This window comes from Temnothorax nylanderi, unplaced genomic scaffold (genome assembly GCF_030848795.1).
Source record: "Temnothorax nylanderi isolate EJ_2023f unplaced genomic scaffold, tnyl_v1.0 TNYL_tig0041_pilon, whole genome shotgun sequence".
In the NCBI taxonomy this organism is placed as follows: domain Eukaryota; kingdom Metazoa; phylum Arthropoda; class Insecta; order Hymenoptera; family Formicidae; genus Temnothorax; species Temnothorax nylanderi.
Genome location: NW_027249103.1, coordinates 224,781 through 248,572, shown reverse-complemented (window position 1 = coordinate 248,572; position 23,792 = coordinate 224,781). Strand labels below are relative to the sequence as shown.

At 37.0% G+C, this 23,792-nt stretch overlaps 2 protein-coding genes across 5 annotated transcripts; both read left to right on the top strand.

The window, feature by feature from the left end:
- The first annotated feature begins 165 nt into the window (after nucleotides 1–165).
- Nucleotides 166–12,104, top strand: LOC139771523 (tripartite motif-containing protein 2). Of its 3 annotated transcripts, XM_071704355.1 has the most exons (12): nucleotides 166–298; nucleotides 1,318–1,519; nucleotides 4,946–5,108; nucleotides 5,204–5,377; nucleotides 5,464–5,667; nucleotides 6,053–6,301; nucleotides 6,382–6,568; nucleotides 6,769–7,205; nucleotides 7,282–7,464; nucleotides 7,543–7,650; nucleotides 7,737–7,875; nucleotides 8,031–12,104. In XM_071704355.1, the coding sequence occupies exons 2-12, from the start codon at nucleotides 1,500–1,502 to the stop codon at nucleotides 8,267–8,269; spliced, it is 2,103 nt and encodes a 700-aa protein (XP_071560456.1). In that variant the 5' UTR covers nucleotides 166–298; nucleotides 1,318–1,499; the 3' UTR covers nucleotides 8,270–12,104. The 3 variants fall into 3 exon arrangements, with proteins under 3 accessions (XP_071560456.1, XP_071560457.1, XP_071560454.1); XM_071704356.1 differs by lacking the exons at nucleotides 166–298; nucleotides 1,318–1,519 and adding an exon at nucleotides 3,109–4,111 and having other exon boundaries at nucleotides 6,062–6,301; XM_071704353.1 differs by lacking the exons at nucleotides 166–298; nucleotides 1,318–1,519 and adding an exon at nucleotides 3,111–4,111.
- Nucleotides 12,105–12,940: 836 nt separating this feature from the next.
- Nucleotides 12,941–23,369, top strand: LOC139771525 (glucocorticoid-induced transcript 1 protein). 2 transcript variants are annotated; one of them, XM_071704360.1, is made up of 9 exons: nucleotides 12,942–13,767; nucleotides 14,965–15,122; nucleotides 15,250–15,350; nucleotides 15,444–15,586; nucleotides 15,665–15,831; nucleotides 16,237–16,366; nucleotides 16,877–16,957; nucleotides 18,088–18,223; nucleotides 18,305–23,369. In XM_071704360.1, exons 1-9 carry the CDS (start codon nucleotides 13,533–13,535, stop codon nucleotides 18,486–18,488), a joined length of 1,335 nt encoding a protein of 444 aa, XP_071560461.1. In that variant the 5' UTR covers nucleotides 12,942–13,532; the 3' UTR covers nucleotides 18,489–23,369. The 2 variants fall into 2 exon arrangements, with proteins under 2 accessions (XP_071560462.1, XP_071560461.1); XM_071704361.1 differs by lacking the exon at nucleotides 16,877–16,957 and having other exon boundaries at nucleotides 12,941–13,767.
- Nucleotides 23,370–23,792: the final 423 nt, after the last annotated feature.

The window sequence follows — 23,792 nt, the reverse complement described above, 5'->3', positions numbered from 1 at the left end:
ATCGCTATCGTCATCGCCGTCGTCGTGATCGCCGCCGCCGCCGCCGCCGCCTCGCAGTGCGAAAACACGACAGCTGGTGCAGCCGTGACACCTGCTGCAATCGCGAGAGATCGATATCCGCGCTCGTCCTCGCAGGAAACCACCCGTCCCGAGGAGGAAAAACGCGACGAGCGAGAGAGAGAGATCGGGGCATGTCCCCGTCGGAGCGGCTTCCCGCGACTTCCTCGCTCCTCGCCGTGCCGCGTCACCCGTCGCGGGTGATGTAGCCGCCGCAGCGGGGAAACGTCCACGGGATCCAGTGAGTATCCGGCGGCGTCTTCTCTCGTCATCACCACCCAACGGGCTTTCGCACAGTTCGCGCGATCGTTCCGTTTTGCGCCTCGTCGCTCGGTGAAGAATAGGCCCGGTATCCCGGTATTCTGGGACTCCTCTCGGCGGGACGGACTCTGTGCGCGACGCGCGCGCGAAAACTGCGTGTCGAGATAGAGCTGGTGGGTGAGCGAAGGAAACGTATACGCTGCAAGTCGGGAACGTTGATCCCTCGGTTCTCACGTTTCTCCCCTTCCTTCCTTCTGCGACGCGGCGAAGGCTCACCGTAAATATATATATGCTTTTCGCGATTTTTTTCCCGTCTCGTAGCTTCGCGCGCGTTTCGCGCGGAACGAAAATTTGTCAAGGTATAAAACGTACAAGCGCGAGTGGACGGAATTCGAGGAGGCGTCGGGTGTCGCCTGCCGAAATATATTGGCGGATTTCCGCCGGTCATCGGTTCCGGGCGAGGGGTTAACGCACCGACGGCGGACGGCATCGCCTGGGCAGTCAGAGATAGTCTGTCGTAAAGCTTTGATACCGCGCTGATATACGGTTCCTCACTTTCTCAGTCAGCGACGCGACGCGACGGCGCTTCCACTCGCCGTGTGCCGTGTTTATATTGCAAGCGCGCTCTTGCCGACACTGTTTACGTTTCTTCTGCGCACGTGAGCGCAGGTACGCGCGGTATCGATCTCGGATGGGACCTCGGGAGAGATCCCTTTAATGAATTTAACGGATGCAGTCGCGCGCCCGCTAAGGGGAAAGGTTTGTTAATCCGTTAAAACGCGAAATATCCCGTTGTTTTATATTAAGTTCTTAACGGCGCGACGTCTCGTTAAAACGAAGATAAAAGCGCGTTAAAAATAATCAAAGTTATTTTTACGAGGACTCTTATCGAGATACCTTCGCGAATGACGCGGATATAAGTAATGTCACGTAGCTGATTGACGCAGGTAATATCGTTTTGACAAGTGCGACACAAAGTTTATCTTGTGCATCGGACAGGTGGCCGTCACGGATGTTTTGAAAATACCGAGGGTTCACTATGGTGTGAGCTTTGAGCTTTGTTCGTAAAAAGGAAATGGGAGAAAACGTGACTGCGTGAGATTGTTCCTTTGGCTGGCGACAATTCGGATCCGTACTTGCGGCGAAGTAATCAGAGATTTGCTGTTATCAAAGAAAGCTTCATGAGCTGCTGCCCTTTCATGTGAGTATCACGTATCACGTATATCTTGCTTATTATTATTTATATAAGCATGAGATTATAATATTGTATATTATAATTTCACGTTTATACAATTACTTACACATTATAATTAGATATTGTATAAATGAGAGATATAATATAATTGTATCTTTTATATTTAAATACAAATACTATTTGTATGTACGGATATCTTGCTATATTTTTTAAAAATATTTTTTTAATTTAAAATTAGATATATATATATATATATATTCCTTTTGTACATTCGCTCCTTTCTTAATAAAAAAAAACAAAAACTAAGTATTCCATTCGTAAAACAATGTCATCAAAATAAGAATTTTCAAACGTTTTAGAAAAAAAGAAGAGCGAGAAGTAAAATATATTCGTATGCTAATTAATATAATGTAACGTCCAAGTCAAGATATCGTTTGATTCGTTTGCATGCTACTCCACGCAGCACGCACACGGGTGTGCGTAGGTATGTGCGCGTATACGGTCGTACCGCCACAAGTGCAAGGCGCAAACACGCCGGTCGGTCGCTGCACCTTTCGACTGCGCAGTGGAGAGTTTCACGAGAGAGGGTTTGCACGACCGTGAACACGCGTGTTCCTTTATTATATACACGGCGCGTTGCCTATCTCTCCCACGCTCTCCGCCGCAATTCAACATTCAACAGTCAACCTGATTCAACCTCGCGCTCGCCCGCTCGCCGCTCTCCGCTCTCCACGGCGCGAGTGACGCGACGGCTACCCCTCTTCTCTTCTCTTGCGCCGCCGCCGGCGCCGCATGGTATCGCGACTGATCCCCAGGACCGTATACGTCGCCACCGAAGAACTTGCTTCCAAACTAATCCAAACCCCCTTCGAATCCGTATCTTTAAAGAATCGAAATTATACGTACGAAAATCTTCCCGTGACTCATATTCCGTCAGAATACGCATTTTCCAGTGTTAAAGCTTCTTATTAGTTAATCTTCTATAACGCGCCATGTAATTTTGAAGTCACACATAGGTATATATATATATCTGTATTTGTTAAATCTTTCCAGCAAACACCAAGTATAAAGCCTTGTGTACACGATACTAGAAATCGGTCCGAGTTTCGGTTTAAGCCAATGAAACTGCTGCTTTTCCTGAAAGAGCTGCAAGTTGATTGGCTTAAACCGAAACTCGGACCGATTTCTAGTATCGTGTACACAAGGCTTAACAGTAAAGTTACATGCAAGTTACAATTTCCTACTCGACAATGTAAATGTTAAATTGTAACTTGCGTGTAAGTTACATTTACTGTTACTTGGTGTTTGCTGGGCTATTTAATTTTTTCTCCACAACTAGCGTCCAACTTATTTCAAGTTTACAGACCGTCTAGTTCTAAGAATTAGAAAAAGATAGAAAGTAAATTAAAACACGATTAAATTAATTTACATTGAAAATAGACATAAGAATAATTAAATTGCGATACGGGAACTATCGAAAATTCGTGCTCGCGGCGCCCGCGCGTGCCAAGGGGTCCGTTCCGTTTCACGCATATGCGTGCATTTATCTATAGCATACGTAACGTTTACTATAGACAATGCGCGCATCATGCGTGAAACGGAACGGACCCAAGGTGATGGCCGGTGGTGCCCGGTGGCCAGCCGCGGGCGACGAACGCGCGCACGGCGCAGCTGTAGCCTGTAGCCCAAACGTGAGTCGCTGCTCGCTGCTCGCTCAGCTCGCTGCGCTCTGCAGCTGATGCGGCTCGCTGCGCTGCGCCATCCGCGGTCCGCCGCCGCCGTCGTCCCGCGCGTCCGGCTGTGTTTTTGTTTAGGAAAAATGTGACGCGCCGAGATTCGACGTGATTCGACGTCGTCCCCGTGGATCTCGCGATCGTCCCTGATCGTCTCCCGTGTGTGCGTGCGCGAGTAAGGACCTCGACCGCGACCGGGACGTCCGGAAGAAGATTTGCCAGAGCATCCCCTCCCCCTCTCTTGTCGCGAGAGAAAAAATCGTCGCCGAGACCGTCATCGGTCGCGATGCGGCGCGCGGAATTCGATGTGGCGCGCGTGAATTCGCTCCCTCGCCCTCCGCTCGTCCGGGTGATGGATCGCGAGGAGCGGAGGTAGACTGGTAGACAAAGGGCCGATACACACACACACACGCGTGCGCGCGCGCGCGCGGGTCGCTCTTCGCGGTCGCCGAGCGTCCCGGCGCATTTATTTATATGCATCCGCGAGACATGCGGCCGTGAAAGAACGCGTCGCTCGCGCTCCGCGTTTCCGTGGCTTTCTCGTCCGCGAGGAATTCGGAATCGATTCGGCGCGTCGCGTCGCGTCGCGTCCCGGAGTCCGAGTCCGGAGTCCGGGGTTGTCCGTCGCAATTCTACGGCATGGTTGCGTTTGCCTCCGCGAGTCGTCCGTCTCTCTTCCTCTTGTGTCCGGCGGCGGCGAGGGTGACGCGTTGACGCGACATGCACCGGCCACCGTGATCGTTGGATTCCTCAGGATTTCCAAGGAAGCTCGAGTGAGAGAGGGCTGTGTGCGTGGTGGAGCGTGCTTTAGATAGAACGACCAGCGGAATATAGTCATTATGGAGGCGTTGCGTTTAGCTATACAGTGAGTGCTCCTTTTTTTTTTCGGTAGATGCACCCTATGGTTTGTTTTGGTCGCGCTTATGCGCAAAATGCAATTGTTCGTAGACGGACGTTGGGAGAAACGATCTGTATATGCAATTGTTTAAGTATTTTTTGTTTTTATTTATTTCTAGTAAAGAAACTTTGAATAACAAAATGTAATTTTTTTTCTTTATATCACTTATCTTTTAATTGTAAATTGGTATGTAAAATCTTTTATAGGAACTTTTATTTTATCTATGTGCAAAAATATTTTCAAATCTTGGACAAGAAGGAACTAAACAAATTATCCTCTTAGTTTTTATGCATATTATTTATCTTAATTGTAAATCGATATGTAAAATTTCTTACAGAAATTTTTATTTTATCTTTGGGCAAAAATATTTTCAAATCTTGGACAAGAAGAAACTAAACAAATTATCTTCTTATATATGAATTATATATCTTTTTATTTATTATTTATTAATTTTTTTATTTCTTAAATTATACGTTCCAAAGGAGACGGTTTAATTCGACCTGACTGACCATTCATTAATATAATATTCAAATACACAACGTTTTGGCATGGTTTGCGGTCCATGGGTTGTGTATTTGAATATTATATTAATAAATGGCCAGTTGAGAATCGAATTAAACCGTCTCTTTGGTTAATTATTACTGGCGATGAAAAAGATTACCTTTGGGTTATACATTCTACTCGTTATACTTTGTCTCTGTTGTATACACATTATATTTATTTAATATTATTTTTTAATATTTAGCTGCAATGCTTGGATTATGTTGACTTTAATTAGCAATTTTCCTTGTTTGTTTTAAGGACGCGGCTCGGGGAGAGGATGGTCAGCATGAGCTCCATGCTGGTAGAGACAGTCAGTATAAATTATGAAGATTTTAATGAGAGTTTTTTAACGTGTGGCACCTGTCTCTGTGTTTACGATGGCAGCGAGCATACACCTAAATTACTACCATGTTCACACACGGTATGATTTATATTTAAAATAAAACATCCTCTATATGGATATTGCATGTAATATATAAATATATATCTTTATAATCTTATATCCGTTTATTACAGGTATGTTTACATTGTTTGACAAGGATTGCTGCGTCTCAAACACGAGAGACAGGAGCGTTTAGATGTCCCATTTGTAGAGAATTAATAACTATTCCTCGTGGAGGGGTACCCGCACTGCCCCCGAGTTTTCTCGTAAATCAACTACTGGATCTCATGTCTCGGCAAAGACGAGAGGTATGTTTGAGCAGAATTGTCACTTAATGCAGATACAATTTTTTTCTTTAATAGCCGTGAGTATCATTATATCGATTTACTTGCAGGTCATCCCAAAGTGTTCAGTTCATATAAATCAGGAATTATTATTTTGCGAAACATGTGATACAGTGTTCTGTACAGTGTGTACCGGTGGGACACATGCAGGGACGTCACCTGGATGTACGGAACATACAATCATCCCCTTTAGTATTGCGATAAAAAGAATGTCCGAAATATTGCTTTATAAAGCTAACGAGTGTATATCCAAGGTGAAAACTAGTTTTTGTTTTTAACTTTTGAGCACTATGCCTTATGTTAGTCGATACATTTTTTGAGTTTTTATGCTTTATTTTTATTTATTATTATATACTTAAATTTTACTTTTATATGCTTTACATTATGTCTGTTGATGCAAATGTAAATTTAATACTTAAGTTTTTATCCAAAAGCCGTTTATATGTATAAACATGTCTCACTTATATTTTAACATTTCTTATAAAGTATCTCATAATAACTTTTGTAATAGTATCCTAATTTTTATGTACGTTGCTATATTTATGTACCAAATAACGTTTACAAATTAAGCAGTGAGAATTCATCAAACTTAACACGAGACTGCTCGATCCTTACTGAGTTAAGAGTTACGTTTTTTAGTTAACACAGGCACAGGATTCTGTAAGCACGGAACTGCAACGTTTGGAGGCATCGACGGAAAAATGTTTGAGTGCGGTAGACACGGAGTTCGCGGAAATCATCGCAAAAATGGATAAACGTCGAACGGAATTGCAAGCTGCCGTAACTGCTGCAGCTCGTGATAAGAAACACGTACTTGAGGAGCAACATTCTCTTATTGAAGCGGAGAAAACCAAAGTGGAGGGAGAATGTGAAGGATTACAATATCAGGTAGAGGATAATAAAGAATATATTGATATAACGTTACTTCTCGTGCGTATCACTTTACACCGTGAGATTTAATCTGACAGGTCGAGGTCCGGAATATTACCCAACGTATTAACAGCCTGTCAGATCAGCTCGATGCAGCGACCGCTCTCAGCGAACCCAAGGAGAATGCTTTTATCACGTTCGAGTTCAATCATAATGACGCTCTCTCCCAATTGGAGCAGGCACTGAATAACTTAGGACGAGTACGTTCTAGTACAACATTACCAGGTATCTTAATTAATATAGTAAAGTACTGAGACTTTAAAAAAAGATTACTCGTTTATATATTATAATTCATAATCGCGCGTTTCTCCTTACTTCTGATGTAAGATGTAGATTCATAATCTAGCGTCATGACCTAGTATGAATCAAATGCTTAAGACATCTGCGATGTGACGCATTTTCTATATTTATGCCTTTTACATCAGGTTTGTGCCGAGCCAGATTGAAAGACTTGGCAATAGTGAAGCTACAAACGATCGTCATAGTCGAAACGGTGGATTATCACGGCCATCCCCGAAATATCGGCGGTGATCTTATTAGCGCCGAATTGACGCTCGCAGACAACATGCATGCGGACAATCAGAACGCTCCGATTGAGACAGAAGTGAAAGATCTGGAGAATGGAACTTACGAAATTTACTTCCGACCACCGACTGCAAGTCGATACGTTTTGAAGGTGTCGGTGTTTGAACGACCTATAAAAGATTATCCGCTATTTTTCGACGCGACCGAGCACAATGAACCTATTAAAACATATGGAAGACGTGGTAACGGGAAAGACGAGTTTCACCAGCCAGTCTCGGTTGCAGTGGACGATGAAGGAATGATCTATATTTTAGATACTGGAAATTCTCGTATTAAGGTTTGTTTGGAATGATATAATGGAGAACGCAATATTTTACGTAGCAAAATATTTAAATGTTTTCGTATTGTTTCAGGTACTCAATTGTGATTTGGAGTTTCAAAGGCATATAAACAATGAAGGCTTAGAGGGCCGCAGTTGCACGGGAATAGGTATTTCTCAACAAGGTCTCGTAGTCGTAAATTGGCGGACGCGAAAGATTACGGAAATGACTTCGTTGGGTGATACAATCCGATCGTTCTCGCATAACGCATTTCAAGTTAGTAATTATTATCGCAAAAAAATTTACATAAGTACTTCTTATTTTCTTAATTACGACATTGCTTTTGTGTTCCAGGAACCCATAGACATTGCAGTGGACAAGAGTTACGGGCACATACTTGTCGCTGACAACGGTCAAAGCTGTGTATTCGTATTTGATTCAGATGGCAAGATATTATTCCAGGTTAATTTTTGTTTACATAAATATATGAACTTTCACTGCAAGTTGCTTCATATGGTCCTCGTATAGTCATCACGAAACGTTAACAGGTTGGTAAGAGAGGCACGTTCAAGCTAATCAGTTCTGTAACTGTCGGTCCGGCCGGTGAGATTTTAGTTGCCGATAGCAGAATTCAAGTGTTCTCCGCGAAGGGAGATTTCTCCGAGGAAATATATCCTGAAGGCAAAGGTAAGTTTCTGTACATATATAACTACATATTTGTTTGAAATATTCTTTAACTGAAAATAACTCGAGAGATACCGTAATACTATATAAAAATAGAAAATCTATTTCGTCGTGACGAAGATAAAGATTTTAGCATATTTGATTTATGTATACGACAGGGAAAGGTGTCTATGGAGGAATAGCCGTAGACGCGGACGGCAAAATAATCGGTACCCGTACGGACAAGGGTCGCAGCATAATACAAGTACTAATGTTAGGCGGAGGTAATATCTTAACCGAAATCGACTCACACAGCTCGAAATTGCGACGTCCCTCGGGCATAGCCGTGCTGCCAGATAATCACCTAGTGGTGGTGGATTTGGGCAATGATTGTATAAAAAAATACAGGTACTGGTAAAATGTCATTGTTTGTTTAAACATCAAAATTTAAATTCGCGAGCGAGAGGAAAGCTCATTACAAAGGTACCACAAAAGTCAATCTAATTTAGAATTATTTATTCAGGTTTTTGTGGGACTTGTAACATCACATATTACGAATGTAATGCCTATGTTTTTATAAATTTTTATATATAGTTTATAAATTAGTATAAGACGTGAGATAAAATAGTCATGTCAAAAATAAATTTGACATTACTATTCTAACTTCGGTTTGCAATATATAGCATCACATATACTACAATTTATATTTTGTCTTCATCTATAAAATGTATTTAATTTTTTTTTTTACGTTCAGTGTTGCTTTCTCTCGTTTTCTGCATATCCGTGTGTGGGAATACAAAAGTTCTCACCATTTTAAACAAAGTCACTCAAAATGCTCAGTACTTATTGTATGTATACTTTTTTTGTATTGTTTGATAATTTTTTTAAGTCAATCGCGATTAATATTTAATCGTTTGAATGCATAAAAACAACTCTGTTGTTACTGACTAATCTAGATACATCAGTTGATGATAATCCTTTCCTGATTTTGCCAAATTAAGCTTGAAAGTTGTTCATTTTGTTTTGCATGTCAAATATTCATCCACACATATGACAATCGCAATCATAATTGATCATTGAATAGCAAAAGAAATATACACAAATAATAAATAATCTAATGATTCTAAAACTATAATAAATCTGGATGTTACAGGATCTTCAATCGAAAAATCATCCCCCTCTTTTCATTATTAACGAACTTGCAAGAGATACTATATTTTTCTCATTAACAATTTTTTTTAACATCTGGCTTTATATCCCAATGTTCCTAATTTGTACAAGCACAAACTCATCTTAAGATAAAACTGAATTAAAACTCGGTTACATAAATGTTCATCTTGTGAAACATAAAATATCCTAAAACCTTAATTGATGGAAATTAAATTTAAAAAAAGTAAATCTGTATTATTTCAGATAAAACTTATTTTTAATTAATATTTCAACAATCGGTTTGATGCTTAGAGATTTATCGATTGGATATATTATATTTTCACGATAGAATTAATGTTTTCTTAATATAGCATATTATAAATTCAGTTAATTACAAAAGAAGTTTTATTGTAGTATTAAACTATAAATTTAAAACTATCAAGATTATCAAGATAATCTAAACAACTTCTAGTCTTGATTTGTTTCAATAAGGAGAGTATCATTATTCGCGGATGTATAGTGTTATACAAAAGTATTACATATACATACACTGCCGTTCTATATTATTTTACAATACATCCCTTTCATAATAGTGCAGAGCTTTGCATTACATAAAATCAAGCATATATGAATAGATTGCTTGGATACCATACTATTGAGATAAAAAAATTTTTCTTTGTGAACTATGAGCATATTTTTATTAACCAGTCGTGAAAACATTTTTTTAAATTTAAAACTATTGATGTTTTTAAATCATTTCACATTTATTATCCTGCATGTCACGTTTATTAAATTATATTTATTAATTTATATTCTCTGTAATACAGAAAACGTAATTTTTATATTTCTTCTTCTTTTTATTTATACTTTCAAACTTTGCAGCATTTATTACCCGCAAAAATTTCTTGCATTCTCCTAAAAAACAAGAAATTCGGGTAACTCACTTCGGCACTACGTGATTTTTTAATTAACTAAAAACATAAATTATAATTAATGTAAGATAGCTATGCAAATAATTAGAAATATGATAAGAATTGTACATATATTTTTTCAGTATTATCATACATTTTGATAGAATTGGCGACACGATTTATTTATATCTAGAGATATCTTCCAAATTTCATGAGACACTTGTGATTCTCTCGAAAATGATGTACTTTTTTGAAGGCCTATAGTATCATTCATCATAACGGAATTTGTTGTTAAAAAAGACGATCCAGATTTTACGTCTCGACTTTTATAAATATCAATGTGCAAATGATTCCATTGTTGAGATATGTCTTATAACGTGTACATTGTTTAAGTTACTCTGGATAAATTATGGACTAGCATGAAAACTTAAGCAGGATTTATTGCATCGCGCGATTACTTTTTCATACATTACGGAAATACTTAACGCCCGTCTGAAGATTATGGTTATAATCGTGAAGTGTTAGCTAAATATCACCATGATGCATATCTACTTATTCTTCGATACTTACTTCTTAACACCGAGAGTGATAAACTTACATGCGTACGGCTTACAGTTTCTATTTCTTTAAAGCAGGAAAATATATTTTTTCACCGTAACATACTTATATCTCCATGTAGAATCAATTCTTAAAATAATTAGCTTTATAACCATTTTTATGCCATTTTATCTTTTACGTGACTTATACGAGTTGCAGTTTTAGAATCATCTGCCATGTTAATATCGACAAGAAAAATCCTTGTTGTATCGTAAAAAATCTTTCTTAGAACGTGCAAAGCTACATTGAATATATATGACATGCAATTTAAATTTAATGAAAATGAATAATCTTTGTAATAAGTTTTGCGGCTTATATTTTTGCGGCGAACGCGAAATCTTTCAGTAATAACTTCCTATTTTTCGGACTGTATCGTAGAGATACGACATTCCTTATGAACTGCTTCGCAGAGTGATTTACCATAGGCTACATTTAATATAAACTGTCGCATATTGCTTGTATGTATGTACGAATACGACGAGTTACTATAAAACGCATTATCACGTTAGTCCTTAGCGAAAAGCATAACAGTGCCTTTATTGAGAAGACGCCACCGTACGGTTTATATCTCACGACGATTGATTGATATATATTTCTTTTGTTCAAATCGATACCGTACACAGAAAAAAAAGAATATTCTTAATTTAAAAATATCTTTAACTTAAACGTGAAAATCTTGAAACATTATATTGCGTTAAGCGAAGAAAACTTCCTTGAATGAAGTAATTTTATATATCAACCAAGAAAAAAAAGTTGAAATAAAAAGTTGAAATTCTTATAAGATTATAAATTGTTGCGTATATATGAAACAATGAATAATTTATTAATTTGGGTATATAAATTGTGATTTGACACTTCTTTTTTTCTGTGTACCGATGTGCTCAACACTTTGATCGTCACTCGTAATCATATACGTGAATCGCACATTTTTTGGGAATTATGGCGTTTAGATAAAAAAAAAACGTGCTCTCTTCACTTAATCATTATCTACATATGAGTGACGAATGCCAATGTGAATTAAATTAAAAAAAAAATCAAGTTATCGTCTGTATACAAATTCCATACATTCCCAACGAAGAATGTGTTCACGTACACGACGTGTCAAAGTGTTAGAATGGAGACGGAGCTGCGGCAGATCGAGAATCAAATTAGAATTTTCGTCGCGGTCGATCTGCATCGAAATTCTTCCGAAATTTCTGACCCTATTTGTTATTCAACGTATTATCTAGAGTTCAACAGGAACGTAGCGCATTGATTGTAACGTTGTGTCATTTTGTTCAAAGTCTGAATCCTAAAAGCTAAGCCTGATTTTTTTTGTACGTCAACGTCCTATTGTCGCCTAAGTGTCTACCATAAGTAGCGTACCAATTGACTCGATATCCTTTTCTTTTCCCCCGTATTTCTTTCAACGAATATCGATTCAGCCACCCATCGCAAACACCATGCAAACTCAGACTGATATATATTTTCTTGTTTGTATTTTTTGATATTGTTTAATCTAGTCATACGTCAGCTATAACTGTAACACTTATATATCATGACTCTATCACGCTGTAACATAAAATACATTGTAAATAAATATGTAAGCTTGATTCATTCGAGTGGTTTTAATTAACGCGCGGACCATACTTTCCCTCCCGAGCGCGCTTGAATATTCGATTATTCAAGCATACGTTATATTCGAGAGAATAATATTCAAACACGATTATTTATTATTCGAAAGAATTTAATACAACAAATGATATCGAATCGTACTTGATATTGCGCATTTTGAATTACAAATCTTTTTTTCCTGTTATATTCGATTCTTTAAGTACACGTTATATTCGTTCAAAAGAATAATATTCAAATGTGATTATTTATTATTTCACAATTCAATATTTGAATTAAATTCGAAAGAATCGTATTTAATATTGCGTACGTATTTTGAATTAAAAATCCCTTCTTTTCAAATACTCCTAAAAATAACTCCGACCAATGACTCCGAGTTATTTAATCGGCGATTAACTAATCAAGATAATACTGTTGTATTTCGTTCGCATGGATAGAATTATTAATCTTTTTTTTTCTTTTTTTGTTCGATACACTTGATTGAAGGAGAGATTACGAGATCAGCGAATCGTGAAAATTTGCTAAGATCAACAAAAATCAGGCGAATTAATGACCGATTATGTTAATCGGAGTCATGCCGCTACGCCGCGCCGCGCCGCGTGAGCCGCGTCGTGGAAAGACTGGCCCTGGTCCCCGACTATCACGCATCACGCGGCCGCAAGGTGCCCGGCTTTGCGCGTAGGAGTCGTCCAGACTCCAGAGTCGTCGTCCCTGAGCGCGCGACAGAGACGGGGACTGGGGAGGGGAGCATTGGCGCGCGAGGGAGCGAGACGCCGATAGGACGCTAGCTACCGCACTCGCCAAGTCGGCACGGTGCTGGGGCTGCTACGGTGGTAGTGAATGGAACGCGGTGTGCCTCACGTCTTCGCGTAGTACAACGCTCCGCGGGCGCCGCCGCCACCAATGGCCAGCGAGTACGGGCGGTCACGTGACGCGCGTGCCGAGCCAGCAGCAGAACATTGCAAATGACAAGACTACAAGACGCGTAGGGCATTGTCGTCGCGCCGCCGTCGCCGTCGCCGTCGCCGTCGCCGTCGCCGTCGCCGCTGCCGTCGTCGCTGTCGTCACCGCCGACCCGCGTCGTCGCCGTCGCTCGAGAGTACTCTCCGGCCGTCGCGCGTGGAAAATTCACCCTCCCCGGTGAAAGAGCGCTCGGCGCAGGTGCCTCCACGTCGGGACGCCAGGCGTCCCTGAAGCGGCCCGTAGCCCGTAGTTCGTAGTCGGTTGCGCGCGCGACTCGTCAGCGAGCTCCCGCGCCCTGAGAGAAAAGAGCGTGAAAGAGAGCGGCCGCCAGCCGAGAAGGAAGCCGCCACTGCCGCCAGGTGCGCGTCCGCTTTGGTTCGCGCGCGCGGACCTCGTGAATCGCCGTCGCCGTCGCCGTAGCCGCCGCCGCACCGCGAAAGTGAGAGGAAGATGTCGAGCTCGCAGCGTATGCGAAAGTCCTCGCCATGCTCGAAGCAGGGCCCGATGCGCGCCACCCTGCCCGTGAGCTCGCTGATGAGGCAGGGCCGGCAGAGCAGTAGCCTCCGCAAGAGCAACAGCAACAGCCCCACCGTCTCGCCGACGAACGCGGTCTGGCGGGCGCGCATCTCGCCGGAGACGTCGTCTTCCTCGGGACAGCGGAGCCCCGGATCCCTGTCCTACAAAGGTACGGTCGATCCCCCCCCCTCTCTCTCACTCTCTCTCTCTCTCCTTCTCTCTCTTGCTCTTTCTCTCGCTCTCGCTCTCTCGCTCCCGCTCCTCCCCCCTTCGAGCCGCGGGCTCGTTCTTTGTGCTCGTGGAGTTTTGATCGAGGAGTACGTATTCGCGCGCGTGACCCCCTCGAGGCACCGGAGTCGTCGTCGCGGAATATCTGATCCTGGGTGACGATGACTCCGGGGCTCGAAGGAACTGCCGGTACCGTCACTCGTCCTTCGAAAGGCACGTAATCTCTGGAGAGTCTGGTCCAGTTAAGAGGTACGCAAATCATTCGAGTGCTCTGTGCAAAATTAATATTTGTTAAATGTTAAAGCATCTTTTTCATAGGACGTCTTGCGTTACTACTCGGTTCAAGGTACGTAAGCTACGAAGAGTTTAATGGGAGATGGTCTGTCTGATCAAAGTACTTCCTGAGTCTTCAAATTGTTTACAATTTGACACAAGGTTCTCTTCTTTTCGTTATTAGCAATACAGAATGGGAAAAAGAAGAGAAGGACTTGTAAGCTGTTCACCGTCTTTTAGTGTTAGAAGTTTTCTATGTTTCTTTATTATTATTCAACCAAGTTTACATAACGAAAAAAATGTTCTTTTTTTGATATAACAAATTTACATAATGAAGAAAATACTCTTTTTTTTTGTACAATTGAATTGCCTATTCCAAATTTGTTTATTTGTTGTCTGGTAAGTATCTGATGGTTATTTTTATTAATGTGTATTAACTATATCATAATATGTTTATATTGTTTATAACTTCCTTTCTACAATCCATAAATGTGTTTTGCTCCGGTTACTCTCAATTATACACACTTTTCTGTTTTGAGGAATAAAATTTACTTTTGAGAAAAGTAATTTTATTTTTATTCCTGTATAATGCTGCATATGCATCGCATCACAACTACAGTAACCGAAGAGACATTTTTAGTTCGGTTACACTATGTATTTGTTATTTTTATATCTATATGTTTTCTTATTACTTTATTTCACAAATACAATTTTTAGTTGTTCCAGTAACCGAAAACAATGCTTATAGTTCGGTCTGGTGCGTGTATATATTTTTGCATTTTAATCTTGTAATTTGTTAATTTCAGATTGAAATATTTTTACGTCATCGTCTTCTCGCTTAATTGAATATTATTATATTTTACAGCCAAATCAAAAACATTGAGCGGCCGCTGTAGCGATAGCTTAAGTGGAAGCCAGAGCATTCGACGGACAGCATCTCTAGATACCATCTATTTGAAAGGACAATGGCCACGTGACTCCTATTATATGCATTCCAGTCTTTTGGTAGACAAATCTACTCAGGTGCGTATATCTTGTTTCTTGCAAAAATGTTTACACAAAAACTTAAGCAATGCTACGTTTACATCACATAACGCTTGTTTGGCATTCGTTTAGTTTGATTCACATGTATCTCTTATCTTTATTATAGACGGAAGAATGTCCCAATGAGCCAAGAAAGATGCATACACGTCATCCTACAGAACAAACTGTCACCGATGAGAAATTGGAGAAAAATTACTTCAGGCATCGGTATGTGTGTTTATATCGTTGACTGTGTCTTCTTTCTTCTTCTATATACGTTTATTGGAAAATCTAAATCTGTTTTATACATTTTTATCGTAGATTACAACGTACAAATAAGGAAGGTACTAGCAGTAGAGAGCGGACAGCGGCATTCGGACTAATAATGCCAGGTGGCCCACCACCCGCACTTCCCGGAGACCACTCAGTACTTTTGCCCAGTATTGCTTCACAGACATCCATGCGTGAGTAACTTTTCGAAAGCTCTTCGTTCTATTTGCAAGATCAATTAAACATATGTTTAATATTCGTTATCTTTGCAGACAATCAATTTAGCTTGAGTACAAAAGCAAGTCCCATGAATATCCCAGTGAAACCAATAAGGCCTCCAATGCGTTCGTCTATCGAAGGACTCAATCAAGAAATTGAAGGACTCGTGCTCAAAAATACAGCCAACAACAGTGATGCAGACCATCCAGTAGAAGACAAGGTAATGTACAAAATTTCCAGTATATATTAATAGAATTCGATAGAATTCAAATAAGATAGAATAAATATTAATTTGCTATTTATGTATCTTATTTGGAAAAAGGCAGAAATCTTGTTTAAAGAAATATGCACTTGAAATTATATTTCACCTTTTCATTATTTTCGCAACGAGTATTTATATCTATGTGGTGCCTTTTATCTCGAATACTTGTACTTATATCTAGGTACTGAAAATGTACATTTACAATATCGTTAATTACAATAATTATTCTGCAAAGTATTCTGTAAGATAAAATGAAAGTTTCAAATTACATGTTTCGTAAAATGGAGTTTTTGCTTATGTATTCTTTTTTAGCTTTTGCTTTATATTGCTTTCGATGATAAGTTTGAAATTTTTTTTCTTTAGTATGCACGATATCGCGAGCAAATTACACCCGAAGGACATCGCGCCCCTCTAGCAGACTTATTGCGGGCCACTCGGAGTGTCAACACACAAACACCGGCTACCGACCTTCCCTCCAGTTCTTATTCTTCAGGTAAATTATGCAACGACATCTTTGTGCTTAATTGATTTTCAGGTATACATGGTGATTGTATATAATGATGATGATGATATAATGATAATTATGATTGTTATAAATATGCAAAAGATTTTCATAATAATATAAACTCTAGTATGAGCTCTTCAAAAGATAGCTGAGCAATAGCCAAGAAAAATCAAGCTATTTTAAGATTACATTTAGTCTATATGTAGAGTGAATCTCTTAATGATAATTGGAAAAGTAATGATTCTACATAAAAAAAAAAACGATAAGTGGAATATATAGAATAAAATTTCTTTATACGAAAATTTGTAAAAAAAATTAAGTTTGTGTAAAAAATTTTATTCTATTTTTTAACTTCTTTTTGTGTATGATGATACCCTTCCGATTATCATCAATCAAGCCATTATAGCCAGCTTGTATATATACATACATATATTCTTTCTGGCTAAATGCAACAATATAAATAACACACTAACTGAAGGTGTGTGCCTGTTGAGACAGGCCCTCCATCTAGGAATTCTGACTCTCCGCTGATTCCTGGTGTTATGGATGCGTCCCGTCCGCCTAGCGATCTCTTACAAGGTTGGAGCACATTTGCGGAAAGATTTGATTTTTCGTTTTCACAGATCTCATTTAACAAATTTGTTTGTGTTTTTAATCCCTCGATTTGATTGATATTTGATTGATTGATATTACACATTGAATGACTTATACGTATCGATATATATATGTATAAATATATATACATGTTTTACACGTATGTGTGTGTGTGTATATGTATATATGCATAAATGAGTACAGTTATATTTTTACTAAAATCCATTAAGATATCTGTTTCATATGCATGGTATTATTATCGATTTCTAAAAGATTACCATCAAGATATATATAAAACTCAAATCTATAAAACTTAATTGTAAACTTTTAAAACTTGATCTTGTAAAAATTTAAAAGAATATCGAATTGTGTTTGCAGACAAATTTGTAGTCACGATTTTTATAATCATATTATTTCGATTACGATCGAATTTCTATTCAAACTCTTATCAATTTTTTTAACCATCAATAACATGCATATCATTAGATGTTATAATATACACAATAGGTAAACCAGATATTCTTAAACAAAATCATGTACATATACCTAAATTAGTTGCATGATTTGCTACTATATCTATGAATGTTTTGTACACTCATTGTACATACATTTTATTCTTTAGAGTGAGGTATTCCTTTTGTAGCTGTAAATATTGTTGTCAATATATTACATATTATGCACTGTACACACATAAAGATTCGAACAATAATATTACAAGTGCATGATAATTGCGATTTAAATTCAATATATTTCAGAATAGATATTAATATTTATTTTATTTTGTTTAACATCATAAGAAAGCAAAAATATTAATGTTTAATATCATATGTATACAAGATTTCTTTCTATATTTTTAATATTATTAAGTGCAGTATATAAAGAAATAATTTCTTTACGCATTCATTTGTTATATTTTATTACAAAATAAACGTACAAAGACGCCTGTTTTGCATAAATCTATACTTATTCTTTATATACGTACACTGAGTAAGCAACCATTGTGAAAATAGTGAGTGGCATGAATTTCTGTTACATATTTTCGATTGACATAAAGAACAACATGCTCCACGAGTTACATTTTCTACATGACTTCAACATTCTTCTTTGATTTGTAGGTGGAAGCCGTGGTTCAACACCTGAACAAGATAGAGAAGGACGTCTCGGCACTTCTCCTCACATTAACAGGTTCCTCGCGAGGGAACCGCCCGATGGCTGTGAGAAAGTCAACCTCAAATTTGTGGAAGATGCGAGGTAACGGAGATCACTCTCCCCTAGGGTATCATTTTTTACGGTTTAAATAATAACTTTTTTTTCATATTTCTATGTGCATAGGCGGCCCATGATAGATTTGAGCAAACTAGACTATTGCCCAAAGCCGTGCGTTCCAGCATTCCAGTTGAAACCCAGCTTGGGATCAGCGTTCCTGCCATTGCAACAGCCGGCCAGTCCGACAATGGTCGCCAGTGCATCACCCTCCGCGCATACAACACCGACCACACCTCCTCCAAATCCATAGTCCCACTCTTTACCTTGCGGTGTTACACTTATAAGCTCGATTAGTATATATACATATATATATTTTTTTTTAACGACCTTGTGGGTAGAAAGTGATTTACTTCGAGATAAAGGCATATAACGACAAAGAAAAGTTACCGAACAAAAGAAAAAGAACAGCCTGTTCCCAGTGCGTCCCGTGCGGACATTGTGCGGGCATCGTGAATTGTGTAATTAAAAAGAAGTTGCAATTGCACCGATAAAAAAAAAGAAGTATTGGAAGACATTTGAGCTCCGTTATAATGATCGAAACAATAATAAATACGAGGAACAATAATTTGTGATAACTAAAAGGAAAAAACAAAAAGAAAAAGAAACGACAAAAGGTTTAGGAATGAACATTGTGTTCTACAGGGAAAAAAAGACTAATGAAATTGCGTATTCTAAATTTAGTGCTAAAGTGTGCTAAACGACTTTAGTTTTGTATACACGGATAAATATTCAAAATGAGAAAAAGGTATTAAATTTCATTGTTAAAATGGACAAAATTCTACGGATACAAAGAAGAGAGCACGTGTTCACAATATATATATGCATATGTACGCATATGTATATATACATTGCTACTTGTCTCTATAATGTTTTATTAGATCTTCATTGCTTGAAGTAACTCAATTACATAGTGACAGAGATGAATCACTTGTTAGGATTTTGTATCGTTTTGTATTATTACTTGTATGCTAAAAATATTCTCAAACTATTATTGTACAAGGAACTAAAAAATGATGTATCCTTCTGTGTGTATGTATGCGTGCGTGCGTGCGCGTGTCTTTGTTTTACAGAAGTGGCTTTCCTAGAATGTTGTTTTTGATGTGAGATAGATACGGGCGATCGATTGTCGTGAAAATTTGTTTGCAGCTACACATATAGAAACACATTTTAATGGATTTATTTTTGATAAACGGAATTAAGTAAACTATAAATTTTGAGATCGAAAGTGAATTCGATATTTTGAAGTATTTCATACTTTATTCGGAATTAATAATGTCTCATTTTTATATTCTGTCTTGCGACAATACCGTAGGATTACAATGTTTTTGGTTTGTCTTGTATTAAATTGCAATCTGAATATGTACAACCAATACAACATACAATGGCAGGTTGATGAATGTATGATGGAATGAGTCTAACGAGACATGGATATGGGAACAGAAACAGAACAAAAACAATGAGAGTGATAATACTAAATATTGATTGACGACATATGCTTTCGCCAGTATGGTATCAGATGTGAGTAAAAACGGCTCCCTAATCTGGCACAGAAGAAGGGTGTGCGTGTATTTGTATAGACGTGGAGAATTATGCTGAAAACATATGATCTGCGTCCTATACAAGCAAAAGTATGCGTGTGTTGTAATATCAGAATCCTGATTAAGCCATTCACACGAATAACTTTGGAAAGAAATCGACCAACAAAGCAAAATCAATTTCAGCGCGTAAAATATTTGCTCAAACGCAGTACGATTATCAATCTTTATATTACATTAGATTAAACAATTAGCAATTCAGGTAGAAAAGTTGTTTAAATTTTTATCGAAAGCATTTATTAACAAAAATTAAAAAAAAAATAGATTGTTATGTAAGGTACGAACGTGAGAAAAAGAAGTTGAAAGTTATTCGTGGGATGGGTTAAATTATTCTTTAGTATACGCAGACATAGCCACTCAAGAAGTTCAAGTCTATTTTTTGCTTTCTAATACGAAAAGAGTTTTTGCAAACGGTTTTTTTAGTTACTGTCTGTGAAAAATAAGAATCTTGATAGAGTGTAAAGTCAAGAGCAGAAGGAACGGTTTTTTAAATACGATAGTAATATACTTTCTAATAATGTAATGTATATCTAGCTACAACAGTGAAGAAAAAAAAAAGAATGTTAACACATAAGTACCTGGCACACTGGTCTATGCTCTCTCTTATCCAGCTCACTAGGAAGTTCATGCCTTAGAATGCGTGGTAAGGTGTGCTACATAGACAGGAAGGTTAATCAGAGAGTCAGGATACACACAAAAAAAATGCACTGGCTAGTTAAAGTGTATACAATACAAAGATACTGTAGTATTTACTAGTTTAAGAGAACTTCGTTTTTATTTATTTTGCTACAGATCTAACAACTCGTACCACCACTTTGTCGTATTATCTGAGTGTGAAGCAGCTTTTAAAGAGAAAGAAAACGTACTCAACTACTTCAGTCTGTTTGTGCTTCGAATGGAGAATGATTCCGACGTAACACGACGACGACAATGTATGATTAACGTTAATGAATAAAATGAAAGAACAGGTTTTCGTACTTTTAATAATGAGCAGTAGATGAAAAAGAAGTGATTTCAGCAAACGCTAGCCTCGTTATTTTCACCGCACTTTGTCAAAAGACTCCACTCTTTAACCTTCGTGTACTTGCATAATGTGTTATCATTATTGTTAACTTTTGTTGTCAATTCCGTAAGCAGAGTAACGCGTATGAAGACTGCTGGAACTGAGAATATTACCTGTTATTTGGATATACCTAAAAAAAAAAAGAATCTAAAGTTAAATTAGGCTCAAATCATACCGATTACTTATGCACGAGTATAAATATACTTGTGTAATTTATTAAATAATCTCTTTACGTCACTATTGTTCGGTACATTCTCTCTACATATCTAAATCTGAGCAGGCTTCAGAAACGGCAAAATGATTATGTCAATTAAAAATTCATTTAACCCTAGGACAGTCTAGATGTATTGTTGCAGTATCTTGCACAAAAAACGAAAATTATTGTTGACCGTATATTGTAATTTGTAAGATGCTCAGAATTATACAAACTTTTCAGTACATAAAACATGTATGTTGTATAAAATATTTTTAAAAAAATTTTATATACCTGCTGAAATTAAATGCAACTTTTATTCACTGTTTTATAATAAATATGTAAAACATTATTTATTGTTTTTTTTTTAATTCTATGAAGGTTACTGTCGACCTACTTTCTAGAATTCAGTATTGCTTGTGTGCGCAAATATGTCTTCTAAAATATTTCGATGTACCGAGCAATGTATTTGTGCTATTCGAATGGTGCATATATATTTGCTAAAATAATCAAACTTTGACATTTTTTATTCAGTTAAAAATAACAAAGCTTACGTAAATAAGCACTTTATTTCATTTTTTAACACATGTCATGGTTTATAGATATAAAATATTCATAACGGTTATTAACCAATTAATATTTACAAAATTAAAAATTCTATAGTTTGTTACATGATCTGTATAGGTTCGCCAACTGGGCCTTATAAATACGGATATATTTGATTTTCTAAAATAACAAACATAATCGTATGTCTTATAATTAGTTGTGACGTTCTCAATATTCTAGAAGAGTATCTTACAGTGCTACTTATATGATACTATTGCTTTCTATTTTATCTTTGTAGATTGAACGGTTGGAATTTGTTTAGTTTCTAGCTGGTCCTAGGGCTAAATCAAAATTAGTCAGAGAAGAGAAATAGAGTATGTAAATAATAAGTTAACGCTTCTTGTACTAACCATTTCTGATACAGAACATAGCGATGCATATTTTCACAAAATTAAATGAAAGTTTAATGTTTTGATGAAGCAACAACAGCACGTTGATCAATGTATATATATTAATGTGTACATATACAAAAATAATTTCGTGCTCATATTTTTGCAATAATTACTTATCACTTAGTAACTCGTTCTTTTCGCTTACAAGATGTTCCAGGATTATTTACGAAAATTGATGTTAACTGATAATTTTACTTCACATTTTCATAAAGAAGAAAATTTATTTCAATTTTCAACAAGAAACTATGATCTACATATATTATTCTGGAACAACCTGTATATTCTTATTCGTCACGATTTATTGGCTTAGTAGTCTTGCAAATAAATTTCAATATTACGACACTTTCATTCGATCTAATATATGATTAGTGCGATTACTTTATTAAATGTCTCTTTTCGCAGTATTTTAACAATATTTCAATATATTCTCGCACGCGCGATCAATTGTCACAAATATGTATTCAGGAATTGTATAAAAATATATAAAACAAAGTTAGTATTGAGAAAATATTAGATAAAATTTCGTGCTTTTTAATATCTATATTGAGTATTTTGACATGTTACACGATTAATTTGAACATAAAATTTGTCTAATTCTGTCACTCTTACTGGTTGTTTGAGAAAATAACATGGATGGTTTAATAACGATGCTTACGATGAATATGATTATTATAATACTGCGATTGTGATGTAATGTAATTTAAGCTCATGATATTTCGTTCGGCCATTGAGATAAACACATCGACTGTTGCATGATGGCTTCACAAAATGATATAAATTATTACTGATCTTTATTCGTCGATCATAGAAAAAAAAAAGAGAAACGTTAATAATAATAAGTATATTTGTAACTTGGAGCGTACCATGCCATTAAGGAAGAAAGAACTTCTCTCAATATGGAAAGGTGAGCACAGCCAAAGTGTTGCCTAGTACAAATATATTGTAAAAAAAATGAATTGTTGTTTAATAAATGAGCCGAAAGTGCTACTTGCGTTTTGCGCAGATTTATTTCGAGATACACTTATCAATATCCTTGATCTCATGAGTCCTCTTAATGTTATCTTACCTCTCCATAGTGAGAATATCTTATGTAAGTTATCAAAAAAATTCATGGTTTTTACATGCGCGATTAGTTGTACTCTGATTTACCGGCATAATATTATACGTACTTATTCCGATAACAATATGCACCTTTATTTTTGTCATAAAGGATAAATGGAAAAATGTACCTTTTTATATTACTATTAAGACGCCTTACGTAAATAAACTTTTTAGAAAACGAGATATCTTGTAATTTCATACGCATTACACTTTGTTATCGTAAGTAATAATTTATTTAATATGTTTCAATCATACGAATAAGTTCATATCATTTATTAGTTGTTTTCTCTTCAGTCTTATTAAAAAAAAAAGATTATGATATATATCTGAACAATATCATGTTTCATTCAGCCAACTGGTATACATTTGTATTTTTTAATCGTTTTTAAACTGTCATGTTCATCCAAATTTATATTTGAGCAAACATAATTTATATTTTATTACTATTATTATTTTACAGCATTTAACTATATTCAATTATATATTGGGTTTCATAGATCAATAACAAATACTACTAATATTGCGTTGGAGTTAATAAAAATAGTGTAATTTATTATTTTTAGACTTTTTTTTATAATTAAATCGATAGGATTTCAGACTGGGA